Here is a 20,721-nt window from a genome sequence, read left to right as displayed (position 1 = left end):
TGCTCTTTAAAAATAGCTTCGCAGTCAATAATTGACTGTTTGCAAACAGTGCTCTATGTCGGGCCGGAGCGCATCGACGTCTCCGTGAGGCAACAGCGAACCGTTCGCAGCAGAGAAATGCAAGAGACTTTGAAAAGTGATCCTCTGCGGTGTGCGTTTTACTACACAAGTATTTCAGCCTGAAGCACCCACTCTGTTTCGCTGACAGCAGATCAAATAATAAAGAAAAATAAAGGGKTTTTTTGTTTTTTTCAATTCCCTAGACAGGACAGTTTTACTTTCCAAAGCTTGAGCTGGAAGCCTACAACCTCCGCCCAATGAATCTCTAGAAATTAAAAGCAGTATTTCCTCGGCAGAGAGATGAGAGGAGCCCGTTCCTGCTCGTTTTGAGCTCTGGAAGGTTTCGAGGCATTCTCTCCTTTGCACGGTGGGGGTGATGATCCGTTTATAAACAGGAAGAAAGGAAGAAGGGAAAAAAAGAGATGGGACAAGAGAGAGAGAATGAGAAAAGAAAAAAGAAAAGAAAAGAGAAAAGAGAAAAGAAAAGAGAAAAGAAAAGAAAAAGAGAAAGAGAAAAGAGTCTGAATTACATACGTATTTCCTGGTATAAACAGTCTCGTAAAGTTGGGCGTGAGAGGGGTGTGCGGGGAAGCAGCAAACACTGGGAAAGTTACAAACTTTCCCCGCTGCGAGGGGTCCTGTGCGCGCCGCACTCCGCGGCGCCTCCCTGCGGGCCGGGGCCGTGGGGCCGGGCCGGGGCCGGGGCCGTGTCCACGCGTGCTCGGGACAGACTGCGTGGCGGCGGCTCTCGCCCCCCGCCTGGCTGAAGCCGCCGGTTTCAGGGGGAGATTGCTCTGCTAGACTCTGCTGCTGGCTGCAGACGTGAACGTTGAGCGGGGAAGGGAGGTGGGAACATGTGGTGGATTTCTCTCCCTCGTAAATATTTCCCAATAAGCCTTTCTGATTGCCTTTGAGGTTAGCCTTTCCTACAGAAAAGTTTCAGTCTTTCAGTTATTTATTGTTTTCATTTGTTTCTGCGAAGTTTGTCTTGAAGACGCCCCGCCAAAGGCTGGATATATCAGTCCCTTTTCGGGACACTTTCCTGCGCAAAGGCAGAAGGGACCGTGCTATCTGTTGCTCATCGGGCAGATCCTCAAAGTTGGAAATGTCCCTCCTTAAGGAAAAGAACTTTGAAATTTGCCCAATTCTGTGGCCTCTTTGAAGCTGTAAGAAATTGAAGCCTGCCTTAAATATCATCACATAGAGCGCTCTACCTTGAAAACAAAGAGGTGGAAGATGCTTCAGATTATTTAAAAAAAAAAATAGAGAGTGTTTTTAATGTAAATGTACATACATTTAAATTGGGAAGTATAAAATATTCCAGGTCTTCCTCCTTGTACTAATCAAGGCTGCTGGAGGCTCCCCGAGCCATCATCTTTTATAATTATAATTACACGCGTCAATCAAGACCTTCAGGCAAAGTCAGAACAAGGCAGGCAAACTCAGGAGAGAAATCGCATTAAAAAAAAAAAGTTTGGAGAACTTAGTAAGGAATGGAGAAGAGATTAGAAGAAAGGGTAATTAAGGTTGCTCAAGGCAATCGTGAGAGCTAGAACTCCATGTTAAATTAAATGTAGCCACAAGGGACCAGGTATCATTTATAATATGCACTGCCCTAAACTGTTACTTCGGAGAAATGTGGATGTGTAATAACCACTCCAAAGTATTTTCATGTATAGCAATAGCTCGCAGAGTAGCTTTGCAGTGCACAGTTTGAACTCGCTCCAATGACATTAAACCCACGGGCACCAGCGAAGCGCTGGGGACCAGTGCGAGGGCAGGGGGCTCCGGCGGGGGAGCCGCGCCCGGCCCGGGCCAGCCCCGGCGGGGCAGGAGGCTCCCCGGGCTGCCCGGGAGGCGGCCGCGGGCGCCGCAGCCGCCCTGGTCCTGCCTGCCCTGCCTGCAAGCCAGTTTTCCTCCCCGGCTTTCGCCTAAAACGTCGGTGCCTTTCACGGCGCAGAAATAACGAGAGCAGCCTCGGTGGGGCTTCACCCAGCGCGTGAATGCCCGCGGCAGCGAGCAGGACAGAAGGGACACGGTTATTTCCCCGACCGAGCTCAGAGGGCTGCCGGACCCAGGTCCTGGCCATGTCTTGCCGCTGTCTTAATTAAACTTTCCAAGGGCTGCTGGAAAAACTGTCCTAGCTGAGCTCGGACAACGTTTCTCCTGCGGGCAGCGGCAGCGGGGAGGCGAAGCTCCCGGCGAGGCACCCCCAGGGGCCGCCCCGACACCCGTCGGGCCAGGAGCAGCCTCCCGCTGCCCCGCTGCAGGCTCGCACGGCGGGAGGCCCTGGCCCCACCGCGCCGAGCCGCGCCGCGGAGACCCCCGGCCGCAGCGCAGAGCCGCGGGGCAGCGCAGAGCCGCCGCCCGGCGCCCGGGCAAGCAGAGCGGAGCCGCGGCTGTGCGCTGCGGGCATTGCCAGTGCCGAGCCTGATGGACTCAGCTCGGGGCGAGGGTATCCGGCGACGCCCGAGACAGGGTTTATTAGTGATTAACAAATCCGGAGACAACCAATTCCCAAGGGCCGAGACGGGGTCGCATGCCAGCCGGTTCTCTACCAGCAGACGAGGGCATTCCCTCGGGAGCTGTCAGCCGCCACCCCTAGCCATCGAGCGGTCTAGCACCGCAGTTCGCCACGTTGCTATGTTAAAACTTATTCGCAGGCGAACTGCTAAGATGTAAAATTATAACYTGAGAAATAACATGTTGATGTAGATCAAGACTTCGCCTGCCCGGCCTCCCTCCCGAAGAGGAATGGGAAAAAGGCGTGAGTGTAAGGAGACTGAAAGGTCTGAGTCTCTCGTCACATCGGATCCATCCCCAAGTACTAAATCCCGCACGTGGAAGGAAAGAAAGAGAGAGAGAATTTCTACTTCAGTGGTGCTAGTGCTCGGCTGGCTCGGGATTTGCAGTGAATCAAGCAGAGAGCTCTACTTGATGCAAAAGTTCAAACTATCTAGGAAAGAGCACAACCAAATCCGCTATCTGTACTTGAAGGACTTAATCCCACTTCGCTACTAATCTTTCGATCATCGAAAGTTTTTAGTAAGTTAGAACAAGGGTCAAGTTTTACAAAATCTGCCCTAACAGATAGGAAATGCTATACCCTGCGCTCTAGTCAGTTCTGCGCCTCACTTCCAATCGGAAGCAATTTTCAGCGCCAAATATTTTCGGCTCTTAATATACGCAACGGAGATTCAAGTGTCAAAGAAGTTCGGCCATCCGAGCGGGCGGACAGGGGAGGCTCAGATGCTTTCAGAGGTGCAAATAACGCTCATCCCACACCGCCAAACGTACGCGCCTGACGGGGGCTGGGCGGGCAGGGGAGCGGGGGCGGCCCGGGGCCTCGTCGCCGCCCCGGGCTCACGCCGGCAGCGCCCGAGTGCTGGGAACGAGTTTTCCGGGATGACTTTGAGAGCGGTCCCGTTCGCTGCGCTGTTAGCCGGGGACGGGAGACTCTTGCTCAAGCGATGGCTCTGTCAGGGCATTGGCTTTTGTGCAAACGATGCAACTGGCACCGATAGATTTCGCAAGAAGTTTTAAGGGGGGGAGACCCGAAAAAGCTAGAACTGGTACAGCAAGCTCCAGCGCGGCTCCTGCCCGCTGCTCTCAGGCTCCAGGGCTGCGCGGAGGCGACGTGGCCGCAAAGGCTGGGGGTCTCCGGACGGCGAGGTTTTCGGCGCCCGCCTCTCTCCGCACGGACGGGACGGGGGGGCCGGCGGCGGCGCGCTCCGCCCGGGCCCCGCAGCCGCCGGCCGGCGGGGGCAGCGCTCCGGCGGCCCCGGGGGAGCAGCAGAGGGGCTGCCCGCCGGGGACACGCACCCTCCGCCACGGCTCCGGAGCGAGGCGCAGCCCGGCTCCCGTCGGGCTCCGCCGGTGCGGGAAGGGGCGGCGGTAGCACAGGCCGCCACCCCGCAGCCCGGCTTAGCGAGCGGGCGGGGGTTAGCGTGCTTGGCAAGTGTGTGCGGGGGTGTTGCTCATCCCGCCTCTGCCTTATTGGCTGTAAGGGCGGTGTCGGTGCCCCCCCTTCGCCGGAGCCCCCGCGCCCCGCAGCCCCCGGGCCCCGGGAGCGCCTCCCCGCGGGCCCGGGGCTAGAGGTCCCGACTCGGCACCTCCGCACTTGTGGCGGGGGGAGGAGGGGGAGGAGGAGGAGGAGGGAGGAAGGGAGGAGGGGGACGGGGGTGGGAACCCTGTCCAGCAGCACCAGCGGCGGCAGAGCGCTCCTGTGCACTGTGCCGCTCCGCATGGATCGGGGCGCCGGGCTGCCGCCGCGCTGAGCCCCGGGCGGAGCTGCTGCAGGCTCCCGGGGTTGCTCCTTCCTCTCCCGCACCCCCCCCCGGTCTTCCTCCTCCTCCTCTCCTCTCCGCCCCCGCCGCCTGCAGCCCGGCCACCGCTCCGCGGCTCCTCCAGCCGCGGGCACCCGGCGGCGCTTCCCGGCGGCCGGGGCGGCCGGGGGCGCTCGGTGCTCCCGCTGCAGCAGGGCAAGGGCCGGCTTGGAGGAGAGGGAGGGAAGAGGAGGAGGAAGAAGAGGCAGCGGCCGCCGAGTGCCCCTTGCTCCAGCTAAATCTGTGCTGCCGTGTCCAGGTGCTGGTGTCGCGGACGGACACGGAGCCCCCAGCCCGGCCCGCAGCCGCCTTGTCATGCTGCCCAAAGTGGAGACGGAAGCCCTGGGACTCGCCCGGTCGAATGGGGAACAGGGGCAGATGCCGGAAAACATGCAAGGTAAGGGAGGGAAGGCACGGCGCCCCCCCGCGCACCCCCCGACCCCCTCAATAAACTGCCCCTTCGTCTTGGCAAAAAAGTTTTCGGCGGGCGGACGAGCGAGCGCCTGCCCGCGGCGCCGGCTCCCGCCGAGCCCTCGCCGTCGCGGCCAACTTGCAGCGCGGCCCGGGCCGGCACCGGGGCCCCGGCACGGCCCCGGCGAGGAGGTGCCACCGCCGCCGGGGAGCCGCGAAGCAAGCGGGGCGGGCGGCAGCGGCCACGGGGCGCCTCCCCCGGGCTGCACTTGCCCCTCCGGTGACTGCGGGCTGGCACCGGCCCCGCTGCAGGTCCGGGGGGCTCGGTCTCATCTCCGGCCCGCGCAAAAGACCCTCCAAGTTTAGGGCGGAGGGAGCTGCGCGGGGAAAGTCCTGGCAAGCAGCCCCGGTGCAGCGCGCCGGAGGGCAGCGGCGCCCGCGGGCACGACGCAGGTGACAAGCGGCCGCAGTGGGGCTTTGCCGCGGAGCGCCCCGACGCAACGCGGGGGGACGCCGGGGCGGCGCGGTGCCGGCGGAGCGGGCTCTGCACAAGCCTCTGCGGGGCGGGGAGGGCCGTTCCCAGGGTCTCGCTCCGGGCGGGAGCCGGAGGTGGCGGGCCGGGGGCTGCGGGGAGGGAGCCGGGGGTCGGCTCCCCGCCCGGCCGCTCTTTCGAAATTAGCCCATCTCCGGCCGGGAACCTGCCGGGAAGCAGGGCGGGGTGGGCCGGGGGCTCGGAGGTTCTGGGGGCACCCCCCGCCTCTTCCCTCCTGCGGAGGAGGATCCGTGCCAGGGCGCAGCGCTCGGAAAACCCCTGCTTTCCCGCTCGGTTTTTCCTCTGAGGAGGGCGACCTTGGTCCCCGCGCTGGGCCCGGGAGCAGCGGGAGCGGAGCGGAGGCGAGGGCCGGGCAGGGCCCTCCTCCGCCGCCGCCCCGCGTCCGCCCCGCGCCGCCGGCAGGCGGGTGATCCCCGGCCGTGGAAACGTTTGCCCCGGCTGCGTGGCAGCGGGTCAGTGCCGCCAGCTCCGCGCCCGCAGAGCGCCGGGCTCGGCCCCGGCGCTCCCGCGCCGCCCCGCCGGGCTCCCGGGAAAGGGGGAAACCCTCAGCCCCCCCGCCGCGCTGCCCGCCGCCTCTCGCAGAGATCACTCGTTGCGCTACCGGTATATATTTGTTGAGCAGATCTGAGGTTTAGCGGCAGGAAAAGGGAAGGAAACCGGCCCTGCGGCGAACGGCGGGGTTTCTTTGGGGGGAAGAACCGGCCCTGCTGACTGGGCTCTTCGCAGGGGGAGCCCGGCCCCCTCCCGCGCTCCGCCCGGCCGCCCAGACTCCCGCAGGCGGCTGCTCCCGGCCCGGCGGGCTCGCCCGGGGCGCCCAGCTCGGCCGTGCGGCGGCCGCTGCCTGCAGCCGGCGTTGCAAGCGGGTAACTTGCATTCAGCGCAGCGCAAAAGTGCCGGCTCTGGAGCGCACAAGTCTGGGCTAAGTAAATATTTGCAGGCTGATGTTGAAAGAAAACTTTAAAGGAAACAAACTGTCCCTTTGAAAACAGCCAAAGTTGGTTTAAATGCATCCGTGCCACTTAGTCTTTTCATTCTGCCTTTTTAAAGCACGTCCCTGATCATTCGRGGATTTAAATGAATTAATTTAGTTTGTGATTCCATAAACTAAGGACTGGGTTAACAGCACTCTGTAAATATAAATATTAATAGCATAAAACTGTAAAGTTGTTGGGGTTTGTCCGCTTGTTAAGTATCATGCAGATTTGCCGCGGATGAAGAGTTGCATGTCTCAATGCAAGCTGTGTTTTTAAAAAATAAAACTTTCTTTCATTTTCCAGGGGCGTATTTAAGTTTTTTTTTTTCTCTAGCTCAGAATAGCTGCAGGAAATTTGAGTTATTAACGTAAATTCTAACTGAATGTGCTATTTCTCCTTTTTCCAGTGTCTCAGTTTAAAATGGTGAATTACTCTTATGATGAAGACCTTGAGGAACTGTGTCCAGTCTGTGGAGATAAAGTGTCTGGGTACCATTATGGGCTTCTCACCTGTGAAAGCTGCAAGGTTCTGTACTAATTACTTTATACAAACAGAAGTATAGCCAAAAAGTTTCAAATATAAACAGAAAAAAATGATTAAAGAAAATAGAGATGTGTAATAATTTGACTTATTTCTGATCTGTTTGTTGTTACATTCACATATAAAATTAACTTCCCCAAAGCTTTAGTATTTAGAAGTCACTTGGAGAGAAATCTCATTTGTACAAATGGAGAGAAACAACTTTGACTGTTTTGCATTGTAGCTTTATCATTGCTTTAAAGTACTTTGCTGTTGTGAAGTGATGTAGTTATAGAACAACTTTCATTCCTAACTGTCCTAAATATTGATCTTAGCTGATTTATATACATTCAGACTATTTCTGTTCCTGGAGCATAAAGTGAAAAAGTATCACTGATACAGATCAGCTTTGCAAAATCTAATGCAGCTTTCTTAAGAACATTTTTCATCTGTCAGTATTAGACTGTAAATTTCTGTGACTATAATGACTCTGCACTTTTTTCATACAAACTGTGTACTGTTAGGGCTTACATGACACACCAAGTCAAGTAACTAATGTATGATTTGTTTTAAATCGTTCATTAATTTTGAGACTAAAATATTCACAAATGCAGTTTATTATATTGGAAGGTAAATTCATAACTATTTAAAGTACAATAGTACCATGCGGATAAATTTATGGCATCTGCCAAATAACTTGTCATGAAAAAAAATCTTTTAAAGTTCTAAGTAATGCACTGTAAAGGAAACTCCTTTGGCAGAGAAAATGCAATTTAAAATATTTAGTGCATGGAAAAATTAACTTAGCACATGATATTTTCATGAAAAAATAATCAATGAGAAATGAATAACAAGCACTTATTATGCCTCTAGCATGCACCAAAGGGATGTACAGTAGCCAGAGGTATTCTGTATTTCCGTTTTCTTTGCAATGGCATTCCCACTTATTCCACATAAAGTTACTTTAAAAAGAAACACTTTGATCATTTTACAATTATTAAAGAATACTAAAGGGAGGAACTGGTCAGCTTTGCTATTTCTACTACCACTGTTAAGGACACAGGAGACTTCAGCCAGTCTTACCAAGCTTTGACATAAGTCTACAAAACACAGTGCTAATATGAGAACTGCCAGACTCTAGAGGTTTTCTCTCCTGGGTACATCTCACTGTAATTTAAAATAAACTATGTAACTTCWTAAGTGCTTAAGTGGTGTCTGAAAAATATTTGACAATGATTTCCATAAAATAAAATGCTGAAGCCCACTGTTAAACAGGCTAACTTTTGTATCTATCATACAGGGATTCTTTAAGCGAACAGTCCAGAATAACAAAAGGTACACGTGTATAGAAAATCAGAATTGCCAGATTGACAAAACACAGAGAAAACGATGCCCTTACTGTCGATTTCAAAAATGTCTAAGTGTTGGAATGAAATTAGAAGGTAAGAGCCATAGTCTTGCTGGTATTACCAACTATCCAATAGGTTAATTTCTGAAAATATGATAGGTTTATATATGTTATTATATGTTATATACAATTTTATAAAATTTTGCTACATATTTATGACTTTTCTGATATTGTAGTAAAAGATGACTTTGTGTGTGTGCTTAATGAAATTGTTGCTTTTCAAAAAATTCTCCTGAGTAAATGGTAAATCACTAAAGACTAGTCAAAACCATAAACCAATTTTACATATGCATATATATATAAGTTAATATTTCAATAATTTAGAGCTTGTGCATGAAGGGATCTAGACAGCATGGAAATTAGTTTTGCAGCTTTTTAATAACAGACTTAATTTAGATTAAATGTAAAATATATAAGCAGTGTCCGGATTAGAAAAAAAGTAACTGCAATTAAATGCAGGTCTTTGTCACACAGTGATCTGATTTTATTTATACTTAATTAGAACATTTTTTAAATGTTCTTCTGACAATAAGCCAAAAAACAGATAAACAGAAACAGATAAAATAAGGGTTTTCCTCACACTGAATTGCATTTGGGATTAAGGAACCAAATGATCTCTAAAGTTTTGTCCTATRTTTTTGTGATAATACACCTCAGAGGTTTTAAGACATGAAAGAGAATAAGGCATTTTCAAGTATATTTTTTGACTATACTATGCTCTCTCATGTACAAAGAGCAATGAAAGAAGTACCATACCCTTTGAGATAACAGCAGGCAAAACTATTCAGTAAGACGCAAATATAAGAACCATACTGGTTTAACACAATGCATTCTAACTTTGATATATCAAATACTAAAATTCAGACTTCACAGCAAATGGCATTACTGCCTGACTAAGGACAGGATCAGAAATATAGATTCCTTATAATTGTACTGAAATGGCATTCACCTGAGGCACTTAGCCAGGAAGGACTGGGCCAAAAGCTAACCATAAAGGATAAGGGCCAATCACTTCAGTTTGGCAAGGAAATCTGTTGATATATCTGAAGATAAACAGCCAAATTAGCCATCTGCAGTTTGGCAAATTTGACACTACTCTATTTGCCCACAAGACTCAGCTAGCACTGACACACCAGACTGAACATCCTGAATTACTGCATATTCTTCCGAATTCAAACAATAAAATAAAAAGGCATTTGGAATCCTTTTCCCATTGCTGACATTAAGAACAAGGGTAAAATACATGTGTGCACTCCTACTTTTAACTCCTCTTTATTACTGGCAATGATATAGAACCAATTTTTGTGCTTCTGTGATTACATGCAGTTCACCTTTAATTTCTGTAGGAGTTACAAAAAGTATTTGCCAATAGAATTTGGCTTACAGTTTTTAATTGTAGAATACTTGGAAGGATACTATGTATATTGATTTAAAGGTAATTACCTTTAGCATCAACACTTAGCAGCATGTTGATTTATTTATTTTATTTTCCTGCAATTTTCTCAAAAAAAATTAGCAGCAATATTAGCAACAGCATTTTTTTTACTACAAATGTAAGTAAAGTATTTGTAGTTTTAAAGACACTCTAAAAAAATTATGTTATCTTTCTTATGTCACGTCCATACAACTTCTCTTCCTCTAGCTAACACATTGGAAGAATGCATGCTTTCATAATTGTAAATGCTTTTGATGTTTATGTGCATCTCCCTGATAGTGATATATATAGGCTTAAAGCCTAGTTCATAAATTACTGCAGACCAAAAAAATAATAATAATAATAATAATCATTAAATGTTAAAGTCCTTATGATGATGTACAGTACTATGTGTATCTAGCATTCACAATAAATTTTTAATGTTATACTAATCCCTAAGATAAAAAGCTCAAGAACTTAACCTCCAGCAATCTCAGCAGTCTCAACATGTCACCAGGCTGTCAAAGGTTCCTCTTTCAATCTAACTGCCATTGGGCAAGGTGGGCTTGGTGAGAGCTACTCGCTAGTCCATTAGATATATACCACGGTGACAGACACTGCTGTGACAGAGACCACCAATACGACTCCCTAGGCAGCTGTTGAGGTGGATTTGTTTTAATTATTTCTAATTCCAGAGATATTACAAGCCAGAACAGTGTCAATAGTTTGTGTGTCACTCCCACCTTTGTGTGGAAGGCAGCAAGCTGACAGCTTTCCCTGGGCACATTCCAACTGCAGCGAAACATTTCTGTAGCTGGTCACCTAACCAGGAACTTTCTAAACTTCCTGCACCAACCTGAACAGAGCCATCAAAAGGAAATATTTCCCTTTTGCCGAGAAAAAGATATTCCCCTTCGTGACTACTGAACATTTTGCAATTTACATTTCAGATGTTTTGCTGCGGTGGAAGGCAGTATTGGAATGATTAAAATGAGCCAGTGTGGTCCGCTGGATACATCTCAGACAAATTTTGGACATCAGCCCTTGTTTCTTAATGATATAGTAGCTTGACATAAAACCAAACATTTATTGAGATCTCAACATGATCCCATGGCAGGTGTGAAATTCCTGTAGCCAACCATTGTGTTTGTCCCTGTGTCCTAATCAATGTAAACAGCAGTCCTTCCATACTAGTAATGTGCATGTGATACTTTAAAATACCAGAGAAAACTGATGTTTGTTAAATCAAAATAAATCTTTTTCTCTAGGAATAAAAGTGCTATTTTGAATTTTAAAAAATTAAAGGAATTACATTTTTACATTTCCATGTTTTCCTAATGTATGTTCTGCTCAAGAATGTTGATTTCTTAAGTTTTAATTATGTTTTACTTCCTTCTCTGCCCTGACAGCTGTACGAGCTGACCGAATGCGCGGGGGTCGAAACAAGTTTGGACCAATGTACAAGAGAGACAGGGCATTGAAGCAGCAGAAGAAAGCCCTTATCCGAGCAAATGGACTTAAACTAGAAGCCATGACTCAGGTGATCCAAGCAATGCCCACCGACCTGACAATATCCTCTGCAATCCAGAATATCCATTCTGCCTCCAAAGGCCTACCTCTGAACCACACTGCCTTGCCTCCTACAGACTATGACAGAAGTCCCTTTGTAACCTCTCCAATTAGCATGACAATGCCACCCCACGGCAGCTTGCAAGGTTACCAAACCTATGGCCATTTTCCAAGCCGTGCTATCAAGTCCGAGTACCCCGACCCTTACACTAGCTCACCAGAGTCGATAATGGGCTACTCATACATGGATAGTTATCAAACGAGCTCACCAGCAAGTATTCCACATCTGATATTGGAACTCCTGAAATGTGAGCCAGATGAGCCACAAGTCCAAGCTAAGATCATGGCCTACCTGCAGCAAGAGCAAGCCAACAGAAGCAAGCACGAGAAGCTCAACACCTTTGGGCTTATGTGCAAAATGGCTGACCAAACCCTCTTCTCCATCGTTGAGTGGGCTAGGAGTAGCATCTTCTTTAGAGAACTTAAGGTAGGTAACAACCTTACGTTATGCTCTCATTCAGTCAAGAAAAAAAAAATCATTTGCTGTGATGTTGTATTTTAAGCAAGAAAGTATGGTTTACCTTTTTTTTTTCACTATGCATCTCATACTTAATTTATTTGGCTTAATGTAGGTGGACTATCACAAGGAGAAACTTGTAGCTGTTTTCCATCAGAGTTGGTTATAAGCTGTGTCAAAGAGATTCAAGTTTCAATTCAGCTCTTTTGTATTTTATTATTTATCACAACTGTTATTAACTTCCACAGGGTCTAGCATGAATTTTACTCCTTCTCTATCGGTACTTCTCACTGTCAGGCTGCTATTCTGAGTTCTAAGCATGCATATTACACCATTCTACATATCCTTTACATAATTATTCTATTATCCCAAGTAACATATGGGTGAACCCAATTTCTGTCCTTCTGTGTATACTTCCTATATAATTCCATATTTGGAATATTAATCTTCTCACCAGAATATTTGTGTGTGTGTGTGTGTGCATGCATGTGTGTGTGTATTTAATCGTAAATGCTGAATCCCAAGCAATGTATACACAGAAGAGAAAGCAAGAAGGAAGAGGGTGCTTAAGGACTCCCTTTGGTTCTCATCACCACTGATACACTAGGGATTCCTTTAATCTATGATGGTTACAAGGACAGTTTAGGCTGTTCCTCATAGGAGCACTAGAGAGTTGGACCACCCACTAAATTCTGATGCACAGGTCGCTGGTGGCCAGAAATTCCCCCACAGAAATTTCTCAGATCATTCACTAGAGCAATTTTGTGGTCTGTTGTGGTCATGTCTGACACAGAAACATTAAGCCAGGAATTTGGGATTCGATATTAGAGATAGACTACAGTGTTCAGCCACTCCCTTGATAGAGAAATYAGCTCTGGACTGAATTAAAAAAATCAAAAAAATTGCATAATGAATTCAAATCACATCTGAATTTCCCTATTATATTGCTAGTTACTGAATCTCCTCCTGCTACACAGAGATGTTGTTGCCTCCACAGTTTTCTGCTGAACTCTACGAAAAGTCTTGTGACCACCCGTAACTTCTTGCTGACTCCTGTCTAGCTAAGGGAAAGTAATACAGTGTCCAAACAGAATAACTATCATAGAATTTCACTGAAAATTGAATCTATGGAAATAGAGAGCACAGAAGCGAGACCTCCCTTATAGAGCTGTAGCCAGGATGCTTGCCACAAAAATATTTCTGTCATAACCACAATGATACCAAGAAATATGAAATAAAGCCTGGTTACAGGAAAAGCAAGGTAATATTCATTGTGTTGCATATACAACTCCAGCTTCTCTCAGATTTTTCATTAGAATGGGTGCGGGAATCATTAAGAATTCAGCCCACATAAAGAGAAAGAAAGGAGGAAGTTTACTCCGAGTGGAAAGAGAAGACATTAAAGGGAGGAAAAGATTGTCACATCTTTGTTTGCTATATAAGTTGTTTATGATTTCATAGTAACCCATGCTCCCCATTTTAAATAATTTAAACATTAAAATTGCAAACAAAATACACTTCCAGGAAACTGTGTCCTAACAATCAGACCAGGTCCTTCTACCCATACACTGGGGAGTACTTTAGTCTGCAAGTAACCCTGTTAAAATCACTACGACTTGCAGAGTAAGATATTCAGTGTGGGTAAGAATTTTTAAGTTATCATGATCTGTCTTAAAATGCCAGTTATGATTAAAGTGATAATATGAAAAGATATTTAAGCAATATTCACTTTTTGTAGTCACATGGCTTAATCAGTAGGCAGATTTCACAAGCATGCAAAATGCTATGCTGGGAGTAGTTTAATAGATAGTCTTTACCTCCTACCTCAACCTTGAAGATATTCTTCAATACATATTTTTACTAGTATGGACATATAAGATGTAAAGATTCATTTCATGGAAGTACTGACCAGCATCTCCAGGCTCTGGAAGTATATATCTATAATTCTGTGCATATACAGACYTCTGGAAATATATATATTTTGGAAATTCATGACATACAGGCTTTGTCTAGTGAACTAATTTTTTCCACATATATTTTTAAGAGGCATTTGTTTCATCTTAATATTTGTACCATTTAAATCTTAGGACCTTATATTTAAGACAGTTTTATATCTTCTGGCATACTCGGATCTTTTTTTAGTTGGACAAGATCTACTAAACCACACAACATTCATGAGCCATATCAACAAACTTGGAAATCTATCTACATCCAGTATTTAGGGACCAGATTAAATGCAACAATAAAAATTTGAAGCTTTTCAACTTCAAAAGAATCTGAGGTGCTCAAAACTTGTTTAGATCAGACTTTGCATTGTTAACAGCAATGGAGGCCTCAGCACTAAAGCATCTGATAACACCATCTCTCTTTGCAGTTGAGAGAAGAGAACCAGAATTAAGCAAAGCTTGTGTTCCTGTGGGGTTTCCATACCTTTCCTGGACACAACCATCTTTTGTCAGTCCATGGTGTCAGCTCCTCCTGGTCAAGGCAGCAAAAGCAGCTATCTCTGAATCCTTCACAGAACGTAGAACCTTTGCAGGGGAAGAAAAGGGACCTCAGGATATGACAGAGAGATTTTAAATACAGAAGTAAGGGAAGAGGCACTTGTGAGAAAGAGGTAACTAGATTTCCAGAACAGCTAGCTTTGCTTCCTATCTGTACGCAGCTGTATGAAATTCACAATGATTCTGTCATTACAGGTCATTCCTTGCACAACCAGGCGCAAGTTACTAAACAGCATGTTTGCCAAGTCTTTACTGTATCCGTTCACTTCATTCTAAATCTATTCTTACACATTTCATTTGTCTCTTCAGTTCATATAAAAGGAGAAACATTTTCCTTTCTTCTACACCTAGGGATTTGTAGCTAGAATGGTTCAGGAGGGACTGAAAAGGAGGAGGGCATGATAAAAAAATGTGGTCCTGGCCCATCAGTGGTGTAGGTCATATTTACCTTAGAGATCAGAGACGATTAAAAAAAAAAAAAAAAAATCAGTGAATTATGTTTTTAAAGTTTTCTCTTTTTCTTCCAATTGGGCTGACAATTGATTTTAAGTGATCTCAAATGATAACAAACACATTTTAAAACTTTAATCCATGAAGTTTTTATCAGTTCATGCATTATCACAATTTTCTCACCTGTTGCTCTACAAAATTGTCAATACCTTTTTGGAACCCGTTATACACTAGCATGTACAAAGTAAAAATATTGACTGCGTGGAACTAACTACAGCACATTCCGCATTTCACAGAACCCAAGCTATATGTCAGTTTAAAAGTATATAATTTCTTAAGGCTAATATTCATACTTGCTAAAGAGCAGATCCTTACACCTTCAGATTGGRTATCAGAAATGAATGGAAATATTAATGAAGCAAAATAGTCAGGATGAAGAACAATGCCAGAGTAAGATCCTAAGCAGCCAGCTGCAGTCTTGTTACTTTGATTTCAATACCTGCCTAATATCTCAAACATACATATCTGCCTTGGAAATTCAGGATATTTTGTAAGAACATTAGTAATTCTGCTTTTGACATCATATATTACTTGCTTATTCATATTGAGAAATGCTTCTATATATTTCTTTATACACATGAAATAARAATACAGAGATAACCTCCCAGTAGACTCCTGATAATAGTAATGGCAAAGAAGCCTTTTGTTTGCTATTCTGGAGTTGTTGAAAGCTCAGTAAATATAAAAGTAAGATTATATCCATCTTATCCTCAGCCATGAAAACTCAGGAATGCCCTGGGGATGCTAGATTTGTAGCCAGCTGTCCTAGTCAGGTGAAAGGTCTTTGTACAAAGCTAAAAAGAAAACATTGCAAGAGTTTCTAGGATCCAAAGGTTACCTGGCCCCAAGAAAAGATGCAGATAGTTCCAGTGGACCTGTCTTTCCTCATCAGCTCACATCAGGGAAAATTCAACAGCTACTTCCAAAGTTAAGTATTCCTCAACCCATAAAAGGAAGCAGTCTCTGCCCAGAGTGGGAAGACAACAGGACCCGCACCAGAGAATAGCCCTCAGGTTGCTCTCTCCTGGCTAAGGATCAGAAAATTAACTGCATGTTGATAGTTATGAAAAAGGCACTAAAGGACTTGTGAGTCACAGAAAACATTACCTTAACTTATTTGTCTATTTTAGTGAGGATGTCATAGGTCAAAGTACTACGTGAGCACAAATCCAGTTAGTGAATGATTGCAGGAAGAGGCAGCATACTTCACATTAAAGCAGCTCATCCTAAAACTATGCACTGAGTTTGCAAATTGATTTAGGCCATTCAGTGATGTCAGACTGCATCAGTTCTGGGATAGTCTCCTCCCTATAAGTTAGTCCACACTTGCATTAGTGGTAACATGCCCTTCAAAGAAGCAACGGTTTAACTGTGTACCTCCAGAAGGGCCCTGTCTATATAACTTCTGTTGTACGGGGCAACAGGGATGTTTTGGCAGCTCATAAGGGGACAGATGCCTAGTTTTGTATTATATATTCCTTATAAACTATAGGGAGTTCATATAGGAAACTATATTCAACTATATTAGCAGAATTTCAAAGTGTTTCCTAAAGCAGTGCAAATTTAGTGAGAATAGGGTCAACTAAACTGCTGGAGTCTGTCTTCATTTTCCTGTAAAGTTTATTAAGATAGATATAGTAAGATAAGACTCTCTACATGATCTTTAATTTCAAATTTCAATCTCTGTGCAATTAAATATCAAGAAATGCATGGAAAAAAACATGGAATTGCAGTAGAGAAATCCAATTAAACTGGATTAATACAGATTAGGGAAAAAAAATCTATTTATTCCTGGGAAAAAAAAAAAAACCACCAGCAGTAGAATACCTTTAAAAGGTCTTCCTTGGGGTGATGAAAGGTTGATATATTATTTAAGCTTAAGTAATCAAAGGCAATTTGATAACCTGAAGTGCTTTGGACTTTGTAGTATGCATTTATCAGGACAGGAAATGTAACCAACAGAGCTGATGAAATGAAACTTTTGCAGTGTTCTTTCAATCAGGGAAGTTGCCAGAAACTGAGGTTTAGGATTTCCCTTAGTATCACTAATCACATTAGTTAATATGCTGTCATGTATAGTTGTTGGTTTTTGGTCTAGCTTAAGCATACTTGATCTGGAAGGGAAAAAAAAATTTTTTCACCATTCTCTCAAACGCTAAAATGTTTTAATCTTACACAACCAAGTAATTGCTTGCTTTAAGATCATTAATTAAATCAAGTTTCCTTGGAATATAAAGAGCAAATTTTCATAGCAGGAAACATGTTAGGAAGGTTTGGGGGGGGGTTGAGTAGAAAAAAACAGTAAAACTATTGTTACAAAAAGAGAGGCCTCAGCAGAGAAACCAGTGATTAATGAAGCTCCTGATTATACCCACCACCCAGCTGAACCTTGTAGAACACTTTATTAGAAGTTGCTTCATGATCTTCTCTCTTCCGTACAAAGCCTGTGACTAAATGCAGTATTTCAGCATGTGGGCATGTTGTTTTGTTACTTTTTCAAACAGTTTGTTCAGTGTTAATCCAGTGGCACTTTTTCTAGGGGTGGACAACATTTTTCTGCATCCATTCATTTCAGGCCTGGATACTTTAGTTTGCAACTCTGCCATATGATGTGGTCACCTGTGATAGCAGGAAGTTGGATTCAGTGACACTCTGGATTTAGTCACTTTTCCATCTAGTGTCTGATGCTCAGCATCGTGCCGAGCCTAAACAACTGCACTCCAAGTGGGTGTTTCCAAAATCCACTCAAATGGAAAAGCGGCCACCTTTCAAGAGTCACCAGTTCACTGTAGCAAATTTACTCAGGTTTCCATGAATAGCCACAACATGGTAACAATGTTTAATTACTTCTGAATTAGACAAGATTTGAGCAAGTAATGATTCCAAAAAACTGTCCAGTTCATGCTAATGCTAATAGCAAGCAGTCTTTTATATATATGATAGGCTGTAGTATGAACACGAGGTGTCATGCAGCTGCAGCCGCTCCTGCCACACAGCCTAAAGCATACATTGCAACCTCAGAAGGAGGGAAGAGCCCCACTCACATGCACACCTGCAAGTTGGAGGCATTCATTACACAAACCAGAAGCTCAACATTTACAATTTAGTCTTTTTCTTCAAAGTGTAGGTGTCCARTTAAAAGCACAAGAAAATTGTTAGCGGTGACATTAGAAAGATTACATGTGTGATGCTACCAAATGCATCACACTGCTGAATGGCAGAGTGGAAGATACACTGCTGTTTAGATCTTGCATGCTGTGGCTAGTCCAAAGTGATATTAAGGTGAATTCCAATATGGACTGCAGAACTGGAAGAAAAACTGGGCAACAGTGAATGATCAGCTGTATTAATATAGCATATGGTATTCCCAGACCACTACTTTTAACAGTTATTTTCTGCTAGGAGGAATCAATCTTTTTGCCAAACAATGGCAAGAGCTTTACAAATTAAAAATTAAAGAACTCCAATCTCTTGCAAAATCATAGACATATCATCTACTGTTACCACATACAAAAAGTCAGTTTTACAATTAGAATGACAGATCTTCACCTGCAAAGAACTCCCTTCATTTTTTAGTATGTTTCTGTGCCACAAAAAAGTGCTATTCCCCCCCCCCCCAAATCATGACATTTCTTACAATCAGGCATTAAATCTTACTGCAGGAAAAACATGGTTCCTCATTCTTTGGGATTTGTTTCCTTCAGATCCAGTGCTTCTACGCAATACCTGTATGATATTCGTATGGGATGGTTCTCAGTGACAGTGAACATTTGCCTTTATAAATCTGCAAATGCTGTTTAGATTTAAGGATGTTTCTCTGTTAACCTGTTGCCCCTAGGAACATCTACAGTTAGGATGATATCATAGCCATATGGAAGTCACTTGCAGGCTTCCCATCAATTCTCCTCAAGCCCTGTGATGTAAATTGATGTGATTTTATACTTGCATACATAAAGGTAAGCTGCTCCAGATCAAGGGGTGATTATGTTTGCATACACAGCACTGTGGAGTCAATACTCCACATAATCCATTCAGCTCCAAGTCTGAAAAATGCTGACAAACTAGGAGAAGTGCAGAGGAAAATTTGATGTATGAAGGAAGACTGAGAGATCTGAATATCCATAGCTTGATAAAACAACAAGTACAGGCATGACATCTATGTAGAAGCACAGCCTCTGACCAAAGCAAAGCCTGCGGGAGAAAGGAACTGTGTTCTGCCTCTAGTAGTGCTAACAGCATGGTGTAAGATTTGGTCTTCAGACTGATTATTGGAGTAAAGGCCTAAAGCTAAGGTCTTTCAAATCATGCTGTAATTTGTAAGATTACTCAAAACAGGTTGGATGCAATATACAGTTGCAGATAGAGAAACCTAGCAGTGGACTTGCAAAGTCTTTTCCATCTCCAACTTTAAAATTGTGTTACAAAATGGAGCTTTAAATAGAGAGAGATAGTAAAATTGAGAGGCAGTTTGCACTTAAACTTTTCTAAAGTGTCTCTGCACATCCAAACTTTGACCAATATATATTAACAAGTAGACTGTTGGCCATCTAAATTAATATAGCCAATCTACTGCCAGGGAGGGATATTGTTGCAGGCTAGACAACAACCTGGCTTTTTTTTTTTTTTTTTAAACTTTGGTCATGTATTGATGCAATTGGGGTTTGCTCCATTTCACAGCCTCAAGTTATGAGCATTTGAATCTATGCCATCCAACCTACAAACACAGGCAAAAAGTAATTTCATGCTCTGGAAATAGAATTCATTTGCATTCCCCCCCCCCCCAAGCAAAGATGCAAAAAACAGTGACCTCAAAAAAGGTGCATTTTGGTACAAGAGGAAAGGATATTTCAATAATTAGCTTGAACACATATGCAATTTAAGGACTATCCAAATGAATGACAAACATTTAGTTTTAACTCCACTGCAGCCAAACTGAAGACAGTGGCACTTATTATAACAGCCATCTCCAAAATGCACTATTTTATTCAACTCAAGTGCAGGACAGTTCTCCCATTAAAATGGCAAAAAAGGGCAATGTAATCACTCCCTTTCTTCCCAGACCTGGCTAGAAAGATCAGTTTAAAGCAAGCTCAATTGTAGCTAAATATCACTACCGTTAAAACAGTCTTTAACAGTTTTCTGTTCTTTTTCCCCTAATAAAACCCCTATAATTATCAAGTCCCCAGCCACTTCAACATCATGTCAATAGAAAATATGATTTATTTTCAAAGCCAATGTTGGCTAAGTTGCAGCACGTTGTGCTTACATGCTGTCTTAGCACATTATAAGAATTAATGGGACAGTCATACTTTTGCAAAGTGATTACTGTTTACCGAACTAAACTTATTACCAGTACATACTTCACCTAGCAGGTACATAGTGTTTTTATTACTGAGCGTGTTTATTACCTAGCATGCAGGGAAACCGCGGGCACAGTGCTGGGCCAGCCGGGCTCGGCAGAGGCCGGAGAGGTCGTAGCTCCTCCCGTGCGCTGTGGCAGTAGATAAACGTTCCTGCCACTGCCTGGGGTGGGCACATGGCCGCCCACCAAAATCACCACGGCCGCACAGCAGGTCCACAGCAAGGAGGCCACTTGGAGAGGCCGGCGAGCACAGCAGGGCAGGAGGGAGGCCTCTGCCCCAGCCCAAAGGGGGCCAGGGCGGCGGGGGGGGGTGGCTGGGGCCAGGTGGCGCTGGTCAGGGCTGTTAGCGGACAACTCTGAGAGGCAGATTTGTAAAAAGCAGTTAACTTTGAAGTCTCATGTCGGCTGTCTGGGGTGAATCTCCCCTCTCTGACCAGTGACTGGCTCTGCCGTGTGAAAGGGATATGGGAGGGCAGCTGGGAGGGCAGCCGAGGGCCATGCATGGAGGGGACGGGAGGGGGCTGGTATGGCGCCAGAATGGCTGCCCAGGGCAGTGCATGGAGGGGACGGGAGGGTGAGATGGCCGCCCAGGGCC

At 45.2% G+C, this 20,721-nt stretch overlaps 1 protein-coding gene across 1 annotated transcript in view; it reads left to right on the top strand.

Annotated features, from left to right (window-relative positions):
- Positions 1-4,649: 4,649 nt before the first annotated feature.
- Positions 4,650-20,721, top strand: part of NR5A2 (nuclear receptor subfamily 5 group A member 2) — an 89,082-nt gene continuing 73,010 nt past the window's right edge. The window contains exons 1-4 of the mRNA XM_026087906.1: positions 4,650-4,782; positions 6,730-6,848; positions 8,143-8,284; positions 11,074-11,720. Coding sequence (XP_025943691.1) covers positions 4,701-4,782; positions 6,730-6,848; positions 8,143-8,284; positions 11,074-11,720 — 990 coding nt within the window. The 5' untranslated portion in view covers positions 4,650-4,700. The remainder of the gene's footprint in view (positions 4,783-6,729; positions 6,849-8,142; positions 8,285-11,073; positions 11,721-20,721) is intronic.

Source organism: Apteryx rowi, unplaced genomic scaffold (genome assembly GCF_003343035.1).
Source record: "Apteryx rowi isolate R43461 unplaced genomic scaffold, aptRow1 scaffold_74, whole genome shotgun sequence".
Classification (NCBI taxonomy): domain Eukaryota; kingdom Metazoa; phylum Chordata; class Aves; order Apterygiformes; family Apterygidae; genus Apteryx; species Apteryx rowi.
The sequence above is the reverse complement of the archived record's forward strand: the minus strand, read 5'-3'. Positions and strand labels throughout refer to the sequence as shown.